Source organism: Cryptomeria japonica, chromosome 6 (assembly GCF_030272615.1).
Source record: "Cryptomeria japonica chromosome 6, Sugi_1.0, whole genome shotgun sequence".
In the NCBI taxonomy this organism is placed as follows: Eukaryota; Viridiplantae; Streptophyta; class Pinopsida; order Cupressales; family Cupressaceae; genus Cryptomeria; species Cryptomeria japonica.
The window spans coordinates 624,089,829-624,110,351 of NC_081410.1; the positions used below are offsets into that span (position 1 = coordinate 624,089,829).

The following is a 20,523-nucleotide window of genomic DNA, read 5'->3' on the forward strand; positions in this document are numbered from 1 at the left end:
ATAAAGGCTTTAATGCAATTTGAAGACTTTATTCTAAATTTGATAAGTGACCTCCTCAAATTTAGGGAAAAGGGATAATGGATGGATTTGGGTTAATTAATTAGGTTTAGAAGAATCTAGAAGAGGTTAGAAAGAGGGTTAGGATGCAAGTGGGAGGTGTAGGATTTTGCAAGTGGGTGAGGGAAAATAGGTTTTAATTGAATTTAATTCAATTTGGTTGCAATTAAATAAATTAGATTTATTTAATTTAGGATAACTATTTTAATTAAATTTGAATTTAATTAAAAAGTGGACAGGGGCTTTAATTGAATAAAATGAATTTATCCTATTAAATGGTATAGTGAATTTAATTGAGTAATTTACTTAATTAAATAGAGGAATGTGGATTATTTAATTAAATTAGATTTAATTAAATAGAGAAATGAACATAAAATACTCATTTAGGAATATGGTCTTTTTTATACGTCTACAACTACCAACACTCATACTCACACCAATTTTGCTAGGAACTCTCGTGAACAACTCCGAAGTTGTCCTTTTCCATGGAGAATAAATGCTAGCACACATGCCCATGATAATGCCCAAGATCATACCAATGCATACAATTACACTACCAGTGCATACAATTACACTCAAGGGAACATTCAAAATCATGACACAAGGAGACCCCGTGTCAGATTTGGGGGTAATATCCAAGATCATTCGTATGATACCTCCTATCCTCATAGTCATGACATGTACAATCAACCTAGGCCTAGTTCTCCTCACTATAATACCATACCAAGTGGTCCCTACACTAATTATAATTATGTTTCCCCCTCCATATGAGCACATCTATGATCAATACCATCCATACATGCATTTTGTTCCTCCTCTGCCCAGTGGCTCAGGCATGAGACTAACTCAAAGAGAAAAGACACTACCTAATAATGACTTGCAACAACAAATCAAGGATTTAAAAAAACAAATGGTAGATATGAATGCACCAAAGAAAGAGTATACAATGAAAGACATATATCCTTATCCATTTGATAGAAGTATTCCAATCCTCCATTTCCTCCACATTTCGTGACACCAAAATTTGATAATTATAGTAGCAAGGGAGATCCTAAGGCACACATAAGAGAATTTTTCACAGCTTAGATTGAGGTAACAAGATGTTGGTGTAAAAAATTATTCATCTTGGTAATTATTACACTTTACTTAAGTTTACTTAGGAAATGCTTTTCATAATAGTTTGGGTATGAGACAATTGGGTGTTTGTGCCACATTGGGATAGTGTGTGTAGGAGAATTTCCACCTTTTATGGTGTTGATCTTGTTGTTACACTCCACATTCAGTGGGTGATCCACCTCATGTGGAATATTATATTGTTTCTCCTACCTACCCACACCTATTTCCTACCTACCCTTGTTTCTTATTGAGCCACATGTCATGTTTGTGTGCTCACATATCCATATAGCCTTGCCTATATAAGAAGGCTCATATTCATTGTATGTAATGCTTAATGATCGAGTTGATCATATTTTTCATCTTGATATAATATAGTTTATTTCTATCATCTATTTTGTTCTCTCTTATTTGTGTTTTCCATTGCCTCTTGATCTTGGCAAAATATCACATGGTATCAGAGCCATTAGAGTGTCATTGGTTTGCTAATTGAGAGAAATTTGATGCTATTTGGAGTTGTGTATTTTGGAGTTTTCTATTGCAGGTTTTTATTGAAGCTTGATGGGTCAAATCTGAGGTCATCATTGGATTGAGAAGGTCTAAGAAAGTCAGTTTTGCCTTTTGTTTCATCCAAATCAGACTTTGGAGACCAAATCTAGAGGCATTTGAAGTTTGAAGCCGCGACGGAAATTTTCCAGAAATTATAATTTTGCAGGCGATTTTCAAATAGCGATATCTCACTCATCCGAACTCCTTTTTTCGAGCAATTGTTTTTGTTTTGGGGTAGAATTTCATGATCTATACAATGGTGTAGGAGTTTTCTATTTCTTAGATACAGGTTTTTCAGAAATCGTGAAATCCCGATTTTTACAACTTTGGAAGCTTCATTTGGGCTCATATGGACTCCTTTTCATGTGCCGTTTTTTTTTAAAGTGCATATTTTTTCATCTACTTTCATAATATGCCATCTGTTTGCAATGATTTTAAGTAGAAATTGTACTTTCAGTATTTGGCCTTTTTTGACATATTTGGTACTTGCATTTTGTTTGGATCTCAGTTTAGATCACTAGCAGTATTTGTTGAAGTCTCTTAGATCTCATTTTGAGAAGTTGTAAATTGAAATCAGAAGTCCACTTTTCCTTATTTTTCATGTGGCCCATTGTATATGCACTAAGTATAAAGTGCTAAAATCACCATTTTGGGGGGTTTCTTGATTGAGTGAATTGGGGGGGGTGTCTCTTGTGCTTTTGTACTCTTGTGTTCCTTCCTTTTTGCTGCTATGGGTTATTCTAAGTTTCCTCTCTTAACTCCTCATAATTATGCTACTTGGAAAATTGATGCATGGAGTAAACTTATGGAAAAAGGACTAACTCATTACATTGATGGAACTATTGTTGCTCCCGCTGATCCTAAGGTTGATCCAGTTGGTCACTTGGATTGGCTCACTAAAAATATCATGGCAATTGGTACCTTAAGAAAGTATGTATCAAAGAATCTCATTTTTCATATTGAGAAGTGTACTCTAATCAAAGATGCTTGGAAAAAGTTTCAAGACTTGTATGGTCAAGTTGATGAGATTAGGGGATATCAAATTGATAGTGATCTCACCATGTTAGATCCCAAGAACTTTGATACTATACAAGATTATGTCACTAAGGTAAATGAGTTAAGGGCACAACTCAAAGATTGTGGCATTGATAAGAAGGATACTCAATTGATATTCAACTTGATAGGCAAGCTTCCACAAGAATATGCAGCATTTATTTCTAGTTTCCAAACCCATAGGATGACAATAGGTTCAAGCTACACAATGCCTACTTTTGATGCTTTCAATGAAATGTTGATGATGGAACAAACTAAGTTGATAAGCATGGGCATTCTTAAGGCTTCTAAGTCTCAAGCATTAGTGGCAAATCAAGGGAACAAAGGAAATCAAGGAAAGGACAACTCAAACAAGAAGAAATGGCAATCAAAGCCTAAGGACAAAGCATCATCCTTTCCACAACAAGGAGATACATCCTCTTCCAAGAGGGATAATTCACCAAAGAGGGAGAGACCTACTTGTACCTATTGTAAAAATTTTGGTCATGAAGAGCGTCATTGCCATTCTAAGAAGATTGATGAGCTCACACATATCATCAAAAAGCATAACATTGATTTGCCTAATGTCTACAAGAAGGATGATTCATCAACTTCCACTTCCTCACATTCAAAAGGAAAAGGGCAAGAATTCATGGCTTCTACAAGTGGGAAGACTCACTCTTTTGGGACAAGAAAAGGAAAATCTCTATGTGCTACTATCAGTCATGATTCAGAGAGATGGCTTCTAGATTCAGGGGCTTCTCATCATATGGCATCTTTGCAGTCTATGTTCTCTAAATTTTAGCCTTGCGCCATGCCGCAGATTTTGATGGGAAATCATACATACATGGATGTGATTGGAAAAGGATCTATTGACATTGGGGATAACTCCTTCAATAATGTGTTGTGTGTACCCCACTTGACAAACAATCTCCTTTCTATCTATCAAATCACACATGGCGCAACTAAGAGAGTTGTGGAGTTCACACCTGAGTCAGTTTTCATTAGAGACTTGGAGACTAGAGCTATCATTGCGATTGGGGTGGTTGATCATGCATCTCGATTATACTCCTTTTTAGATTTTGTTGATGATGATGATGATTTCACATTTGATGATTCTACACATGATGATCACACTTCTTGTGATGGTTCAGATTTTGAGGAGAACTTTGGGCACTTGAACATGGGGATTCTCACATGTGAGCCCGTTCTTGAGTCTTGTATTTCATCTCCTCATATTGATATCACATCACCTATTGCACCCGATGATCCAGATAGTGCGACAGTTTTGCCTTCATGTGATTCAATGTAGCAGGATATTCATTGTCTTCCAGCTTCAGATTCATGGGATGGTTACTTGACAGACATTGCAGGTTTGTTTATGGAATCCTACATTGCAGATTTGGGAGACATCATTGATGACCTTCATCTTCTCTTTGATGAAGGTGATCCTTCTTTAACTGTTGCGAGGGCACACTTTGAACCTCTTGTTCATTCTCTAATTGATCATTCTTTTGAGGTTGACATGATTGTGGATACTTATGTACAGTAATTGGAGGAGGTCTCTTTATTTTTTGAGGAGACATGTGAGTCTTTGGGACATGTTCTACATCCATCTCCACTAGATCTTGGAGTGCCTTTTTCAGCAGTGTGGCACAATTTACCACCTTTGGAGGGGGTATCTTTTAACATCAACATGGGGACACTTGAGCAGTTTTCAGAGATTCCTTTCATCATGAGTTTTCTTCATACATCTTCCCTTCATGATTGGGGAGACTTCATGGATACACCTTTGGTTTTGTTTCTTCCTAAGGGGAGGAATATTGTTCGACGTTCGTGGATCAGTTTCTTCATACATCAAGCTTCTATCATTGGTGCAGATTCCACATTGAAGGGGGGCTTCCTAGCTTCTCTTCTTCTCTCATATGGGGGGTACTTTTTCCTCACATGGGGTTTTGTCCTTCACATACTTCTATGAGAGTTCTTTGTATCTAGTTTTTCATCTCTCTTTTGGGGGAGGGTTTTTTCGCATTGGGTTTTTCTCTCTTTCTCCACTTTGTGAGAGATTTCATTGCATTGGTTTTCATGGATTTGCATTTGTACATGGGTACCTAACATGGCCTAGTAGCTGGGACCCATCTTGCATTGCTTAGTTGCATTGTAGACTTAAGTGTATTCCCCTAAGTTGCACTTAAGGGGGGTGTTGGTGTAAATAATTATTCATCTTGGATATTATTACACTTTACTTAAGTTTACTTAGGAAATGCATTTCATAGTAGTTTGGGTATGAGACAGTTGGGTGTTTGTGCTACATTAGGATAGTGTGTGTAGGAGAATTTCCACCTTTTTATGGTGTTGATCTTGTTGTTACACTCCACATTTAGTGGGTGATCCACCTCATGTGGAATATTATATTGTTTCTCCTACCTACCCTTGTTTCTTATTGAGCCACATGTCATGTTTGTGTGCTCACATATCCATATAGCCTTGCCTATATAAGAAGGCTCATATTCATTGTATGTAATGCTTAATGATCCAGTTGATCATATTTTTCATCTTGATAGAATACAGTTTATTTCTATCATCTATTTTGTTCTCTCTTATTTGTGCTTTCCATTGCCTCTTGATCTTGGCAAAATCTCACACAAGAGAGGAAGCATATGTGATGAGATTTTTCCCACCAAGTTTAGGTGGACAAGCTATGGAATGGTTCTCCCAAATTTCACTTGGAATTAAGTCATGGAGTGATCTAGCAAAACATTTCATACAAAACTTCTCATATAACATTGAAATGGATGTGTCAGTGACTACTTTGTGTAATACCAAACAGAAAAATGGAGAGTCCTTTGCTTCATTCTTACAACGATGGAAATGTCTTGCTAGTCAATGCTCTTGTGACATCCCACAAAAACAAATGGTGGAAATGTTTACTCAGAATGTCAACAAGTACATTGGATGTGAATTAAGAAAATTTTCTTTGTCTATCTTTAAAGAAGTCATTGAAAAGGGATTAGCAACTGAGAAAGTCCTTATTGAACAAGGCACCATTAAGCTATTCAAGGATAACAAAGAGGAATCAAATGGGAAAGATAAACCCCGCTTTTGGAACAAGAACAAGAACAAAGTCAATGATGGGGTAGTAGATGCAAATATGGTAAAACCAAAGATGACTTTCCCCGGTGCAAGTTCATCCAATTCAAACAATTAAGTGAATGCTCAAAGGCCATCAAAGCCTCCATGAAAATACACTCCATTAGGAGAGACAATTGAGACATCTTTTAAGAAATTGGTTGCAAACAAGCTTATAACAATACCAGACAATCCACCTTATGAACCAAAAGTGAAACCTGCATGGTGGAATGATGATGAGTATTGTGAGTACCACAAGAGCAAAGGGCATACAACTAGCAACTGCCACAGATTGAAACACATTATACAAGACCTTATTGACAAAGGCGACATAGAATTTGATGGTCACTCTTCCAATGAGGGACATGCAATATTTAAGGAACCATTCCCTAAACATGATAAAGGAAAAGCCCAGGCAGATAATCAAGCTAATTATGCTAAGATTTCTTATGATTATGATTCTATCGTTAACCACATTTCAATGAACAATCATGTTACTACCATTATTATAAAGGACAAAGCTCCTAAAGGTTCTACCCAAAGGAGTAACTTTATTTTGAGAGGCATTGGACCATCCTTTTCACCATCTAATGACGAAACCTCTAAATGTAATGTCATGACCCGTCGAGGTAAAGTCACCTTGCAAGGTGTTCCATCCAAAACCACAGCTTCATCATCCATCAAAAATGAGTATGACCTTGTAGATCAGTTAGGGAAGACACCCACCCTCATTTCCATTCTTGAGATTTTGTGCATATCCCCTCACATAAGGCTATCCTTGATAAAGCATTAAGAGAAACCTCTATACCCACTGATCTGAATGTGGACCAGTTTCAATCCATGGTGGGATATCTTTCCACTCCACATTGCCTTACATTCAAAGAAGTTGATGACGTGTCTGTATGCCAACCAAACGATGCACCTCTCCACATTGAATCCTTTCTCCATAAAAGTCGAATCAAACGATTCTTGATAGATGGAGAAGCAGGTCTAAACATTTGTACATTGAATACTATTAAACAATTGGTATATTCTGAATAAACTATGAATTCAAAAAATAAGATCACCATTAAAGCATATGATGATGAAGAACGCTCATCCATAGGAATGGTCACCTTACCTTTGAGAGTTGGGCCAGTGAAAAAGGATGTGGTTTGTCAAGTCCTTGATCTAGGTCTTACATATAAAATACTATTGGGACGTCCATGGATACATGAAATGAGAGCAGTACCATCAACATATCATCAATGTATCAAATTTCCTCACAGTGGAGTAGAAGTGACAGTAAAAGGTAATCCAAATCCGTTCATATATTGCAATAACTTGCGACCAAGATTAGAAATAATAATTCCAGTTAATAGAGAAGCAACTCCATCATCAATATATGTTGATCCAAAATCATTAAAAGATTCTACATCAAAACAAAGTGAGCTCAAAGGAAAATACAAGGACAATGGCATGACAGGGTATACTTTGAATCAAACCTTGTCTTTAAGATAAATAGTGGATTATCCTAAAGATTATGGATGACCACATCCTTCTAAGAAAGTATCAGTAATCACAATAAAATGGGATCCCACCATATTCAAATAATGGGGTGAGATGGAAGAAGAAGATCTTTACAAAATGTTTTATAAAGAACCTGAAGAAGAATCTACACAAGATCACATCAAAATGCCATGTGAGAATTATGGCAAAGGCTTTAAGTTCTTACAAAAAATTGGATATGATGGTAAAGGCCCTCTTGGGTTACAAAAGAAATGAATTATTGAGTCATTGTAACCAGAGTTAACATTTAAGAATTAGCACTCCAAAGGACCTAGTTTCATACCCTTCAGATTAGGTACTCACAATTCTCAAGAAGCATTACAAATTATAGATTTTATCTCCACTAATGAACAACAACATGAGAAATGCTATTCAACAAACTCTAACGAATGGGAATGGGGTTCAAATAAGTCATCCAATGATTATGAGCTCACCAAAACATTCAGAGAACCAGGTGAGCCCTCAGAAGAAGAGAAGTTTAGAGAATGATTCAAAGTTGGTCAAGAATCTTTATTAGACCCTACTATATACACATAAAAAAGACTATGAGCGATTAAATAAATATTTAATATTTATTTAGTAATTATTCTTCTATTAAATAGTTAATTTGAAAAGATTGATTTATTTAATTCATTTCATGTCTTTCTATTAATTAATTTAATTGAAACATTTTATTAATTAATTCATTTATCCTTTTCTTCTAATCAATTAATTAAATATCTAATATTTAATTACTCCTTCAATCAATTAAATATCTAATATTTAATGATTATTCTTCTATCATATAGTCTCAATTATTTAATTTCATTTTCCAACTCATCCTTCCATCTCCACTTCATCTTTCCTTTGCCAACTCATCAATCATGTGGCTAAAGATATTAATATTTCTTAAATATTAATTCATCACTTATCTCCAACCTCCAAAATAAATGAAATATTGTGTACGTACACATATTTCTTAACCTTCTTCTATATTCTCTCCAACATTCCTAAATCTTAGGAAGGACTTGAGTCCACTTGTCCTCGCATGCCCAAATCTTCTCCAACCATCCCTAGATTTCCTCAGTCAGCAACCCAGTCAAGGTGAGATGAGTGACACTTGTCTTCTCCTTCCCCCTTTCTCTCAACCTTCACCTTTGCTCACAACCATCCAAACCTGCAGATCTGATCATGACCGTTGATCCAGGCCACATCATCTTATCCTCTCAAAGTCTATAAATGTGGGAGTTTGAGTTGAGAAAGAGTTAGTCTTCAAGTGATTTTTCAAGTTAACCATTTGTGAAAACTTACGCATCCGTGAGTTTTAATCTTGAAGCAATTAGCATAATCATTTAGCATAAGCAATTTAGCATTTCTCATTTAGCATAATCATTTTGCATTACATATCATAGTATCAATTAACTATTAGTTATCAGTCCATTCTTCATATGCCATCTTGGAAGCTATCAGTGCTTGTCTGAGAGAAAATCATCTGCACCCAAGAACAATGGAGTTAGGACACAATGAGACTTAACTCATGAAGGTAAAAATAATATTTTTATTTTAAATATTCATTTCATCTAGTTTTATTGGTTGAATTTGTATTTCCTGTAGCATTTCCTTTGTATTTTGTGAAACTAACATGTTGCAGGTAGTATTCTGATGATGAAATTCTAGTCAACACACCTACATCTCAAGAAAAGAAAGATAGTGGAGAACCATGGATAAAGACATTTTGGGATCCCAAACCCTCAACATATCTAGGTTCTAGGTCAAAACTGTGAAGAACGAATACTCTTGTTGTTAAGTGTCCCTCTAGTGATGTTGATTTTGATTCGTTTATAATAGAGACTGATGAGGAGAGTTCTAGCGATGACCTCAAGACTCTTGTGTCTTTTTTCTTCACTCCTATTGAATTTGAAAACATCGATGGACTTCCACTCATTCATCCACAACTCATTTATTGGGACCAACAAGGACCTCCATAACTAGATACCTTCCAAAACAATGAGGCCTTCATTGACTACCTTGGCATAAGGAATGATCTTCCTCATGAGGACCACAAAGCAGGATACGCCATAGAACTCAATAGCATGGCGTATTTTGGAGAGGGTGCCAAACCTTCTAGTCACAAAAGTATAAAAATAAAAACAAATCATGGGTCTTATGGTGAAAACCCCATTGTGGCACTATCTAACCCCAAAAAAATAAAAATAAAGGACACATTTGAAGGTGAAAACTTCTTCGAGGTACCTAAGGATGGAAGGATTGACACTCTCCCCATGACATCATATGAAGAGAAATCATCAATGCTCGTGGAGGAAACTATCAAGACAAACATTGGCACATAGGAGATACCACATAACATCTTCTTAGCACAGTCTTTGACAGAGAAAGAAAGACAAAAGTGTTGAGACATGGACCAGCTAGGACTTGAACCTAGGACCCTCCATACGTTGCTAGACTGCTCTACCACAGAGCTATTGGACCCTCTTGGACCAACCCATCATTGGTCTGGGTGTGGCTTACGTCCAACAACAACACCCCCCCTTAAGCCACACCTCTCGTGTGCTTGGGGCTCCTAGCCTGGACCTGGCTCTGATACCATGTTGAGACATGGACCAGCTAGAACTCGAACCTAGGACCTTTCATACACTACTAGAGTGCTCTACCACTGAGCTATTGGCCCCTCTTGGACCAGTCCATCATCGATCCAGGTGTGGCTTATTTCCAACACCAACAAGAAGTTCATAAGTTTCTTCACAGAATGACAAATCAACTTCGCATGGTCATATGCTGATATGTTAGGTCTGGATCCTGATTTAGTCATGCACCATTTGACAATAACTCTAGGAGCTAAACCAATAAAATAAAAATTGAGAAAGATGCATCCACATGTGGTACTGTTAGTCAAAGTGGAACTAGAGAAATTATTGGATGTTGGATTCATTAGACCAATTGACTACCCAGAGTGGATTTTAACTTGGTAGTTGTCAGCAAACCAGATCACAACATCTGAATATGTACAGATTTCAGAGACATCAATAAGGCTTGTTCACCATCCCTAAAAGATATTGACCAACATTTGGAGGTAGATGGTTTGCTAGATTAGCCTCACTTGTACTATAGATTCTCTTATGTGTTTTCTTACATGTGATGTGTTCCCCAAATGATGTGTTGCTTGATATGTCTTTGTGTTATGTTAGGCTCTCTTTGGATGACCCTGGTTGCTCCATTGGAACAAGGCAATGAATGGACCAAACCTATTGTGGCATTTCTATTTGTATCTCAACTCTTCTATATGCCATACCCATGTTATGTTGTAAATGTGTTATTGTTGTAAATGTGCTTTTGTGTTGTCTACCTGGGGGCGATGCAAAGCATTGAGATCTCTCTTTTTGGTCTCTTGCATGTTGACCCCCATTTTTTTTTCATCTCATTTGATCTTCTTCCATTGTGCTTGTAGTTTTACTACCTTTGGGGGATGAGGTCAATTTATTACAATCATACTTGATATACATGATTTATCAAATGTGCAAACTGACCCTAGTTAATGGACCCCTTATCTGCTCTCTTGTGTTTTGCGCTCCATTTCCCTTGATTTGTTCTTGCTTGGGGATCTGTCATTATGGCAACATGCTAGTCTTTTAGATGCAAGTATGCTACCTTAAAGAAATTTCTCCTAGTAAGGCATACATAGTCGCTTTTAACATGGGGGATACACTTCGCTCTTTGTTACACTTTGTGCACACACCACGAGGTTTGGTTTGTAAATTTTGATCACACACCATCACATGTTTGGTGCACACAATAACACCCATTTTGTAGACAATTCCTTTTTAGATTACTTTGCAAATTGAGCCTTTTTCCTTTTAATCTTTTGCATCAATTTCATATCAATTCTCTACATGACTCATGTTAAGCATAACCTTACTAGGTCAGTAAGTCATCTCTCTCTCTCTCTCTCTCTCTCTCTCTCTCTCTCTCTCTCTCTCTCTCTCTCTCTCTCTCTCTCTCTCTCTCTCTCTCTCTCTCTCTCTCTCTCTCTTCTCATGTTTTACTCCTTGCATACTGATATTAGATTGAGAAGATCCTAAGTCACTAGGGTCCTTTTTTGTCTCCTTAATATCTTGATGAAATTTTTTCAATGCTACTTGATACTTTACCGAGAGTATAAGCATAAGTTTGTACTCCAACTAAAGTGGGGGATAAATTTAGCATTGTAAATTGCATCCTTAAACAATTTCATATTCATTAGGTCTCACTTTAGTGTTTTGGTCTTCTATGCTCTTATTATGCCCAATTTTGCTCACACAAGCTTCAAACTAGCAATTCTCATCTTCCACCTTGCTACTCTAGTCCTTTGTTCAGCCTTGATAGGCTAGACAAGGGCACCCAAATGCCCTCATCCTTAGAAAAAGGCACCCAAACACCCTTGACCAGGCTAAATGGGCCCAATTTTGGATCCCTCAATGGTCAGAACATATGGATGGGAATTATTTTCCCATGTCGGCCTGCTTTGTAATTTCAAACACATTTCATGAGGTGAGGTATAAATGAAAGCTTTACCCCCTCATTTGAAACATCCCTTAATTCCAAATTCAAATCCTATCAATCAAATTCAAGTGAGAAAGCAATCAAGGATTATCAAGGAAATGAAGGAGAGCTCAAGTATTCATATTTCAAGCATTCAAGATGCCATCCATGATCAAGTTTTAATGAAGACACTTTGCATTCCTACATCACTTCATCAACCTTTTCATGCTTACTTCAAGGCAATATTTATAAAGGTATACCATTCCAATTCAACATTTCAATTTTAGATCTAGCCTTTGCCCTTTCAAGGCATGCTTTCCATTTTAATTTCAATTCAATTATAGGGTTAATTCCAAACCCAAGGTTTAACTTTAGCAAAACGCTATCAACCAAACAACAATTTTCACTTTTTTGTTTGTAGGTGACAAATTTAGGTGACAACAAATGTAGATTCAAGAAGAGAAAACAAAAGGCACATAAAACTAGCTTTTGCAGAGGCGGAAATTGGAGGACAAGGTTGCCCAAGAACCATTGTACGATACTTTTCAGGTGAAACTTAAGGGAAAGATTTTGAACAACATATTGGTCATGAAAGTATCCCTATTGTCTGCATCCAAGCTCTAGGACAAGGGCACCCAAGCACCATTGTCTCACATTTTCGGCTCCAAATTTCAGACACAGGTTCCTCTTTACTTCCCATTTTTAGATATGTACATAGTTGATCTACGACAGTTTGTGTATGTTGATTATTGTCAACTTTACACTTTTTACCCTAGATCTTGCATTAAATTTACATCATTTTCATAGTTCATTTTCAACTTAATCAAGGAGTATTGAATTCACCTTGTGCTCAATCCTTTTCAATCAGACTTGAGATTGAGCCAATTGAATTCACCCTTCTCCTTTAATGTAATGATTGAAAATAGGTCTTATTCCTAGCTTGCATGCATAAACATATGAATCTCGTTTCCAACCCTTTACATTAATTAATTATGGATAGAAAAGGCTAATGAAACATTTAAATTTATTTAATTATTATAAAAAATTAGTTTAATTAAATAATAAAAAACCATTTAATTAATATGGATAGAAGAATTAATGAGAAGGCAATGACAAGTTGAAAATGCATTGGTCTCTTTTATATCTCTACAATATGCATCACATGGGTTAGACATTCATGAGGCCACTTTTTATGTCGTATTTAACATTGGGATGAGTATTTAATGTGGGTTACGCATCGGAAAAATATTTAATATTGGAAAAACTAAGTACCAAAAAGTAAATGAGGGGGACATGATTTTGTAAGCATAGATGTTTAGTTACATGATTTTTATTTTCTTATTCACATGGGTGTGAGTGGCCATGAGCTTGATATTTAAGAAGTATTTATGGAGACTCTACAAGCATGGGGGCTTCACTTAGTGAACCTGGGTTATAGTACGTGCATTCATGGCATACTAAAAAATCCCCCTATTTTCAAAAAAAGTGCCCTAAACTCCTTTTTTGTCACCCCTTCCCAATACACAAGTTGAATTAAAAGCCCCCCCTATTTTCGCCAAATCTTGCATTTTTTTCATACCCTGAATTTAAAAACTCCCCTATTTTCACCGATAGGCAATATATTGTACCCTCATTTTATAGATATTAAACCCCCTAATATGAACGCACAAGATATAATATTGCCTAGCGAATGAAGCCCTGTGTCTATAAGTGTATTGTACAACATTTGTTTTGTGGATAATACGTTGAGTTTGTGAATTATTTAATTATTTTGATTTGTAGTTTAATTGATTTGATTTGTTATGTAATTTGATTTATTTTTTAATTAAGTTGATTAATTTATAATGATTTTATTAAATTATTTGTGGATTATTTATTTAAATAATTTAAATAATAAAAATTATTCAATCAATTTAATTTTGATGAAGTAGATTAATTAAGATAAGATGAATTGTTTTAATGAGGGGATGTTGTTAGGTGTTGAGGTAGGGGTAGTGGTATGGAGATGAGTGTATGCAAGATTCCAGTGTCTACAAGAAGTTCAAAGTTGAAAAAGATGCCTACCTTGCTCTAATAGTAAATCCGAGTTTAACCTAGTTGACTGAAACCCTAGCAGAGTGGCAGCGATGGCGATGGCGATGGCGATGGCAATGGCAATGGCAGGAGCGGTAATGAAGAGACGAAACTACTCTTTTGCACTGCGCAGTCTGAACTTTGCCTTTGAATCTCTATCCATCTTACATTGTCATTCAGGCTTTGCATTATCAACGCTTGCAGACAAGAATGACTGTGTCATTGACCATTTAGAAAACCCCTTTGCGCAGTTCGCTTGCACTAGATTTAACATCTCTTCTGTGGAGATAGCTCTGATGTTCAAATGGGCCCCGACGTTGCAGAGGCTCCAAACGCTCGATAAGATTGAGGAATTTGTTGGAGTCTTAGAAGAAAACGGCTTCAAGCAAGAGCAAATTGCAAAGATCATGAGGAGCATACCGAAGCATCTGGCTGCGAGTTGTAAGGAAACGAGGAATAAGCTTCAACTGCTGAAAGATTCCGGCATTCGTGGGGAAAAATTGGTGAAACTCTTGACGGGTAGGCCATTGGTATTGACGTTCAGCCTCGAGCAAAGGCTTATTCCCACGGTGACATTCCTCCTAAATCTATATCAGTCTCAGGATTTGTTTCTCAAATCTGTATTAAGATATATGTCAATTCTGACATTCAGCGTGGAGAATACGTTGAAACCCTCCATTGCATTCTGGGAGGGCTACGGCTTTCGCGGAGAGGAGCTTACCAAACTTTTGGTTCTAAGGCCGAGCATTCTGCGCTGTATTTCTTTCACGACTGCACAACTGGATCTCATTCGTAAAATAGGTATCGCAAAAGAGAGTAAATCGTACAAGCATGTTCTCATCCTTTTGGCCACTTCTCGCATGGCAACACTTGAAGCCAAAATTCGTAATTTTCAGCTGTGTGGACTCTCGTATGAGGAAACTATGGAATTATTTAGGCTTAACCCTCATGCCTTTGGCTTGTCTAAAGAAAATATTAGAGCAAAGATGGACTTTGTTGTTAAGAACATGGAGCTTCCTCCAAACTCCGTGATAAAGTATCGGGATATACTGTTCTCTAATTTAGATAAACTCGTGAAGCCTAGGTTTTTTGTTTGGAAAAAACTGGCATCCATGAATGGGCTTGAGAATTGTAACAAGACGCTTCGCAGAATGTTGAATATGCGGGAGGCAGAGTTTGTTACCAAGATTTTGAAGAGGCATCCTGAATCTGCCACATTACTTTCTATTTATGAAAAGGGGCTTGCTGATGCTTCGAGTAGCAGCGCTTATACACAGATCTTAAGGAGAGGTTTTTTTTGAGCATTTGCTCATATAGATTTGATATGTGACAAGTGAAGGCGACTGTAGTAATTCATTATTTCTTATGATTGCACAATAAGAGCCCTTGACCTGGCTGCGAGCATTTGAGATGGCATGGATTCACCTGGATGTATCTCCCTCGCAACACCAGTTTCTCAATGCAAATTTTGGGAAAAATGTGCCGCGCTTGTTGAAATCCTCTTCAAGCAAGGTATGCTCGCCAATTGTTAGATTTGTAAAGCGAGATTTCTATTACTTTCATTACTAAAATTGGCGTCGGATAAATATACAATTTCAGTAACTTGAAATTTTGTCGTAACTGAAACACTTTGTAAAATATGTATCATTTCACTTGAACTTGTATTTATAGGAGAATAAAGAATTGGTAATTCGACAAAAAATGATGCACAGGTTTTACCAGCCCTGGAGGTTCTGTGAAAATTGTAAATTCGGATTTGAATTAGTCCTTTTTTAACAAAAGTAATCTTAGTTTATGAATCAAAATTATTTTGGAAAATTTGACACTAGATTGACTATTTCTTACTTGTAGAGCAGAGGTTTGCCAAGAGTCCAACATCTTCATGGAGATAATTCTGTGTCACAGACAAGCCATACTTAATTGTTCGTTGGTCATGATGCACAGTCTTCATATATACATTTTCTGGTAATATAATAGTGATATAGTCTTCTTTTTTGTTTACAAATACACGTTACTTGTGATTCTGTCAGATCAAATTTGTTCCGTACACAAGAACGCAATGCTTTATTGCACAGAGCGATCGGTTAAAAATATATACAGTTTGAGAAACATGTCTTCCTTGCAGGTTTATCTTCTTCACCTGCAATATTTGAATCTCAGTTATCCTTGAGTAGTAAAAATACAAAACACATCCAATTGAGTGATTACACATGTAGAGAATGCAAGTTCTTATTTAGAGAAATTTGTAAGTGAATCAATCTAGTTGGCACTACATGCCACACCTGCTTGTACTCTAAAAGCAATTTTTCAATAGATGTTAACATTGTTAAAATATTTTCAGTAAACGACTACAGGAAACAAACATCTAAACAAACATCTATGTAAATGTATTTCAAGTATCTTTATGTTTAAATGTATTGAGCGAAAAGATTTTTTATAGAAATTTTAAATCTAAAACATCTTGAATGAATTTAATATTTTATTTTAGAAATGAGAATCAAGACATTTAAACCTTCCTTTACCATTTTGAAGTTCTGCTAAATAGTACAGCTCATGCTGTTAAGCCAGCCACTTGATAATGGTTTTGAAATTTCACTAATTTTAACAAATAAATTCTCTAAATGTTATATATAGATAATTATAGCAGTATTCTATAGTCATATATAGATAATAATAGCAATATTCTATATATAGATGATTATAGTAGAGTTCATGCTGTTAAGCCAGCCACTTGATAATTATTTTGAAATTTCACTAATTTTAACAAATAAAATCTTTAGATGTCATATATAGATAATTATAGCAGTATTCTATATATACGATCTCTCTTAAGACAGATATATGGAGATCATTCGTTCAAATAATTTGCTGTTGTCAGGATTACGTTTACCCCTACCTCCCGGAGATAAATTAAAAGATTGAGTTGAAAACTTGGCATGGCAGAACTTAACTTGCGTATAGGAAAACAAAATGGAGTGCTTCAACTTATAAATGAACCATTCACAGGATTAAATAGCAAGCATTCTTATAATAAGTCAACAAAAAGTGCTTGTCAGCTGGCAAAACCAAGTATCCTCCTTACACATTGAGATATCCCGCTGCAAATAATAGGTCCTGGAATTTCATTGAGCAGTGTTCCCCAGCCTTGTATCAATGGGTATCGGTTTTTGTACAATTCTGGGAAACTACTTATCATATTTCGGTTGAAGAATTATATGCATATGTCGGAGTGGGCGAGGTTGAAGCAAGGATTTTAAGCTTTATGTAAACTTCGATTTTAGCAGCAGCAGTACGAAGCTATGTGATATTTGAACTTTCAAGCATGTTAAAATTGAGATTAGGATACATTCAGTTTTATGCTTGGATGTCAACAACTCCTAAAATATGTTTATGAAATTAAAACATTTTTTTTATTCCCCTTTTCAGTTAAATGCCAATGTAAAGGCTTCCATAGATTGTAAGATTTGAGTTGTGGATATGACTAAAAATCATGGATAGATCCCAACTAACATGGAGTTATTCCCAAACTCCTTAAAACCAAAATTAACGCATTTTGCACACCCTCATCTGTAATTAACTCAATACAGTATGTGTCCTTTCGATAGATGAATTTTAAAGCTGCAATTGGGATTTAGATTAATTGTTTGTGACAGACGTTGGGAATCTTTACCTCCGTGATTATTCCAGCGTTGAGTTTCATGCAACGGGAGGGGAAATTCCTAGACCATTGGCAGCAGCCTGTGGCCTTTAGTTCCCTATAACCTTTGAGTTCGTACATTTCACATTTTGAAATCATTGATGAAACCAAGTCAGGGCTCGACACAAAAGTTTTATTTATTACAGCTAATTATTTAGGAGTTATAAGCTAAGAGAAAATCCGGATTGTATACAGACTAGCAATTGCATCTATTGATATATTAGACACACCAATAGTTTATGAACTTACTGTATCAACGATCTTAGAAACAAGCTAACAAAGTCAACAGTAAAACATATGAATCTCTGAGTATGGGCACAGTAACATATTGCAGACTTTTGATATACCCTAGAGAAATCCTGCATAGATCTTATGCACTTGCTGGGCTATTGGGATTATTGATGCAAACACCATTTTTGGGGATAATTGCTGGGCTTGGAGCAACGATCTAATCGACATTTTTCCTCCAGAACATGAAGAGACATTTTATTCATATCCATCCATTTTAGACCTGCTACTGCTGATAAATGCTGTTGGAATTAGTAATATAGTTGCAGCACCAAAATGTTTTCTTATCACTTCCATTTTCTGGAGATACCTCTTCTCTCATTTACACTTCAGTTGTAGAATAAATTTGTCTGCCATTTTTATGTTCTACTGTTGGAGTAAGTTGTAATCCCTCCCACATCAAGTTTCTAGATTAAGTATTGTATTGCAAAGCCTCTATATAGAGAGGTGATATGTAATTCATTCTTGGTCTCTAATCTCTGATCAGATGATCAAATCTTGTAACCCATTGAATTAATAGAAGATTATTTTTAATCTATTGCTGTATCAATCTATGTGTGTTTTATAATTTCTTTCACTTAGTATCAGAGCTGAAGATCTGGGACAAGCTGTGAAATTGCAGAAAGTGAAGTATCTGTGAAAAGAGATCAGGCCATTCGAAGAATCACCCAAGCCTTACTTCAGCCGCTGTTAGAAGAAATGACATCAGCTGAAGACAAGGCACTGTGGTAGGAGAGAATCCCGTAGAAGTTGGTGTGAAAAATCTATTACAATTATTGATTATTATCCTCCTATCTTTGATAGATTATTTGAGTAACAAATATTGGAAAATAACACAACTGCAATTTCACAAACTCATAAAAAATGCGCAACACAATGAACACAATATTTTCGGACAATTGTCCCTAGAAAAACCCCGAAGGGAAAACCAGTATTGCGGATGAGAACTATATTAAAACTTCAGCAAATTAAGAGATACAAATACTGCTTGCCTCTTACTGGCAGAGCTTCGACGATCTCCTAATCCTTCTACTGATATTCCACCCCGCTACTATTCCAACGCTATCACTGCGCCCTTGCTAACACTGCAAGTTCTTCACACAATTCATTGTTTTCCAAATGCCCCCTGACCCCCTTATATACTACTCTCGTTGGAAAACCAATGGCCGAGATTAATTCTCAATCAATGGCTAAGATTAAAAACAATTAAACAACCCTAACCAAATTGGTTGCTAGAAGTTTCTAAAAAGAGTCAAATAATTAATAAAAATTGTTTGAACTCTAACTACATTTGTTAGCAAACAATTATTTACTAATTATTTAGCAAATGGACAAACAGTTGTCCAAGCTACCAAACTAACAAACTAACACTCCCTCTTAGTGAAGAAGTTGTTCTGCATGACAACCAACTTCTCTCTGAAGAAGATGAATTTTACCTTCCCCAATGCCTTTGTTAGAATGTTTGCTACCTGCTGATCTATAGGTATAAACTGTAGTTGAACAACTCCACGCTATACACAATCTCTGATGAAGTGATACCCAATGTCTATATGTTTCGACCTATCATGAAACACCGGATTCTTAGTCAACTTAATGCAACTCTGATTGTCGTAGTGTATCACTGTAGTCTCCACCTTCTGACCAAACAAGGCTACCAGCAACTTCCGAAGCCATATAGCTTCACATGTTGCCATGCTAGTTGCTATGTATTCCGACTTTGCAGAACTCAGAGCCACAGACTTCTGCTTCCTACTAAACCAAGAGACAACTCTTGATCCCAGACTGAAACAACACCCTGAAGTGCTCCTCTTGTCTGTTGTACTGCCTGCCCAATCTGCATTAGTACAGCCCATCAACTTGATTCCTTCACCTCGAGCATATCTAATCCCATACTTGATTGTACCTCGCAAATAACGCAGCACATGCTTTGCCGCTGTCCAATGCACTCCCTTTGGCTCAACCATGAATTGACTAAGAGAGTTAACTGCAAAAGCTATATTTGGCTTGGTGTTGACCAAATACGTGAGAGAACCAATCAACTGCTTGAATAATGTGGGATCTACATCCTTCTCCCTGGATGTATCTACCTTCCTCCAATTCGTGATCATAGGTGTAGACATGGCTTTGCAATCTTCCATCCTGAACCTTTTCAAGATTTCAATGCAATATTTCCCTTGTCCAAGGAAAATCTCTCCATTTGTCTGCCATACCTCCATGCCTAGAAAGTAGTGCATAAGTCCCAAATCCTTCATCTCGAACTCTGCTGCAAGGTCCCTCTTGCACTCTTCTATGAGCCCCAGTGAACCTGTTAGAAACAAGTCATCCACATATAGGACAAGAAAGAGAATCTCACCCCCAACCATCAAGTAGTAGAGGTTAGCATCTACCTCACTCTTCACAAAGCCCATTTCCTGCAAGTAGCTATCAATGCGCTCATACCAGGCTCTAGGAGCCTGCTTGAGTCTGTACAAAGCTCTCTTCAATCTACACACGTGGGTCTTTTTGTTGTGTGCTATAAAGCC

General features: G+C 36.5%; 1 protein-coding gene across 2 annotated transcripts; it reads left to right on the top strand.

Annotated features, from left to right (window-relative positions):
• The first annotated feature begins 13,954 nt into the window (after positions 1-13,954).
• On the top strand, positions 13,955-16,109 carry LOC131048636 (transcription termination factor MTERF9, chloroplastic-like). 2 transcript variants are annotated; one of them, XM_059207532.1, is made up of 2 exons: positions 13,955-15,528; positions 15,868-16,109. In XM_059207532.1, the coding sequence occupies exon 1, from the start codon at positions 14,070-14,072 to the stop codon at positions 15,315-15,317; it is 1,248 nt and encodes a 415-aa protein (XP_059063515.1). In that variant the 5' UTR covers positions 13,955-14,069; the 3' UTR covers positions 15,318-15,528; positions 15,868-16,109. The 2 variants fall into 2 exon arrangements, with proteins under 2 accessions (XP_059063515.1, XP_059063514.1); XM_059207531.1 differs by having other exon boundaries at positions 15,873-16,109.
• The last annotated feature ends 4,414 nt before the right edge of the window (positions 16,110-20,523 follow it).

What these genes read in the sequence shown, in the direction of transcription:
- LOC131048636 (XM_059207532.1), top strand. Translation starts at nt 14,070, where the DNA reads ATGGCGATGGCGATGGCGATGGCAATGGCAATGGCAGGAGCGGTAATG.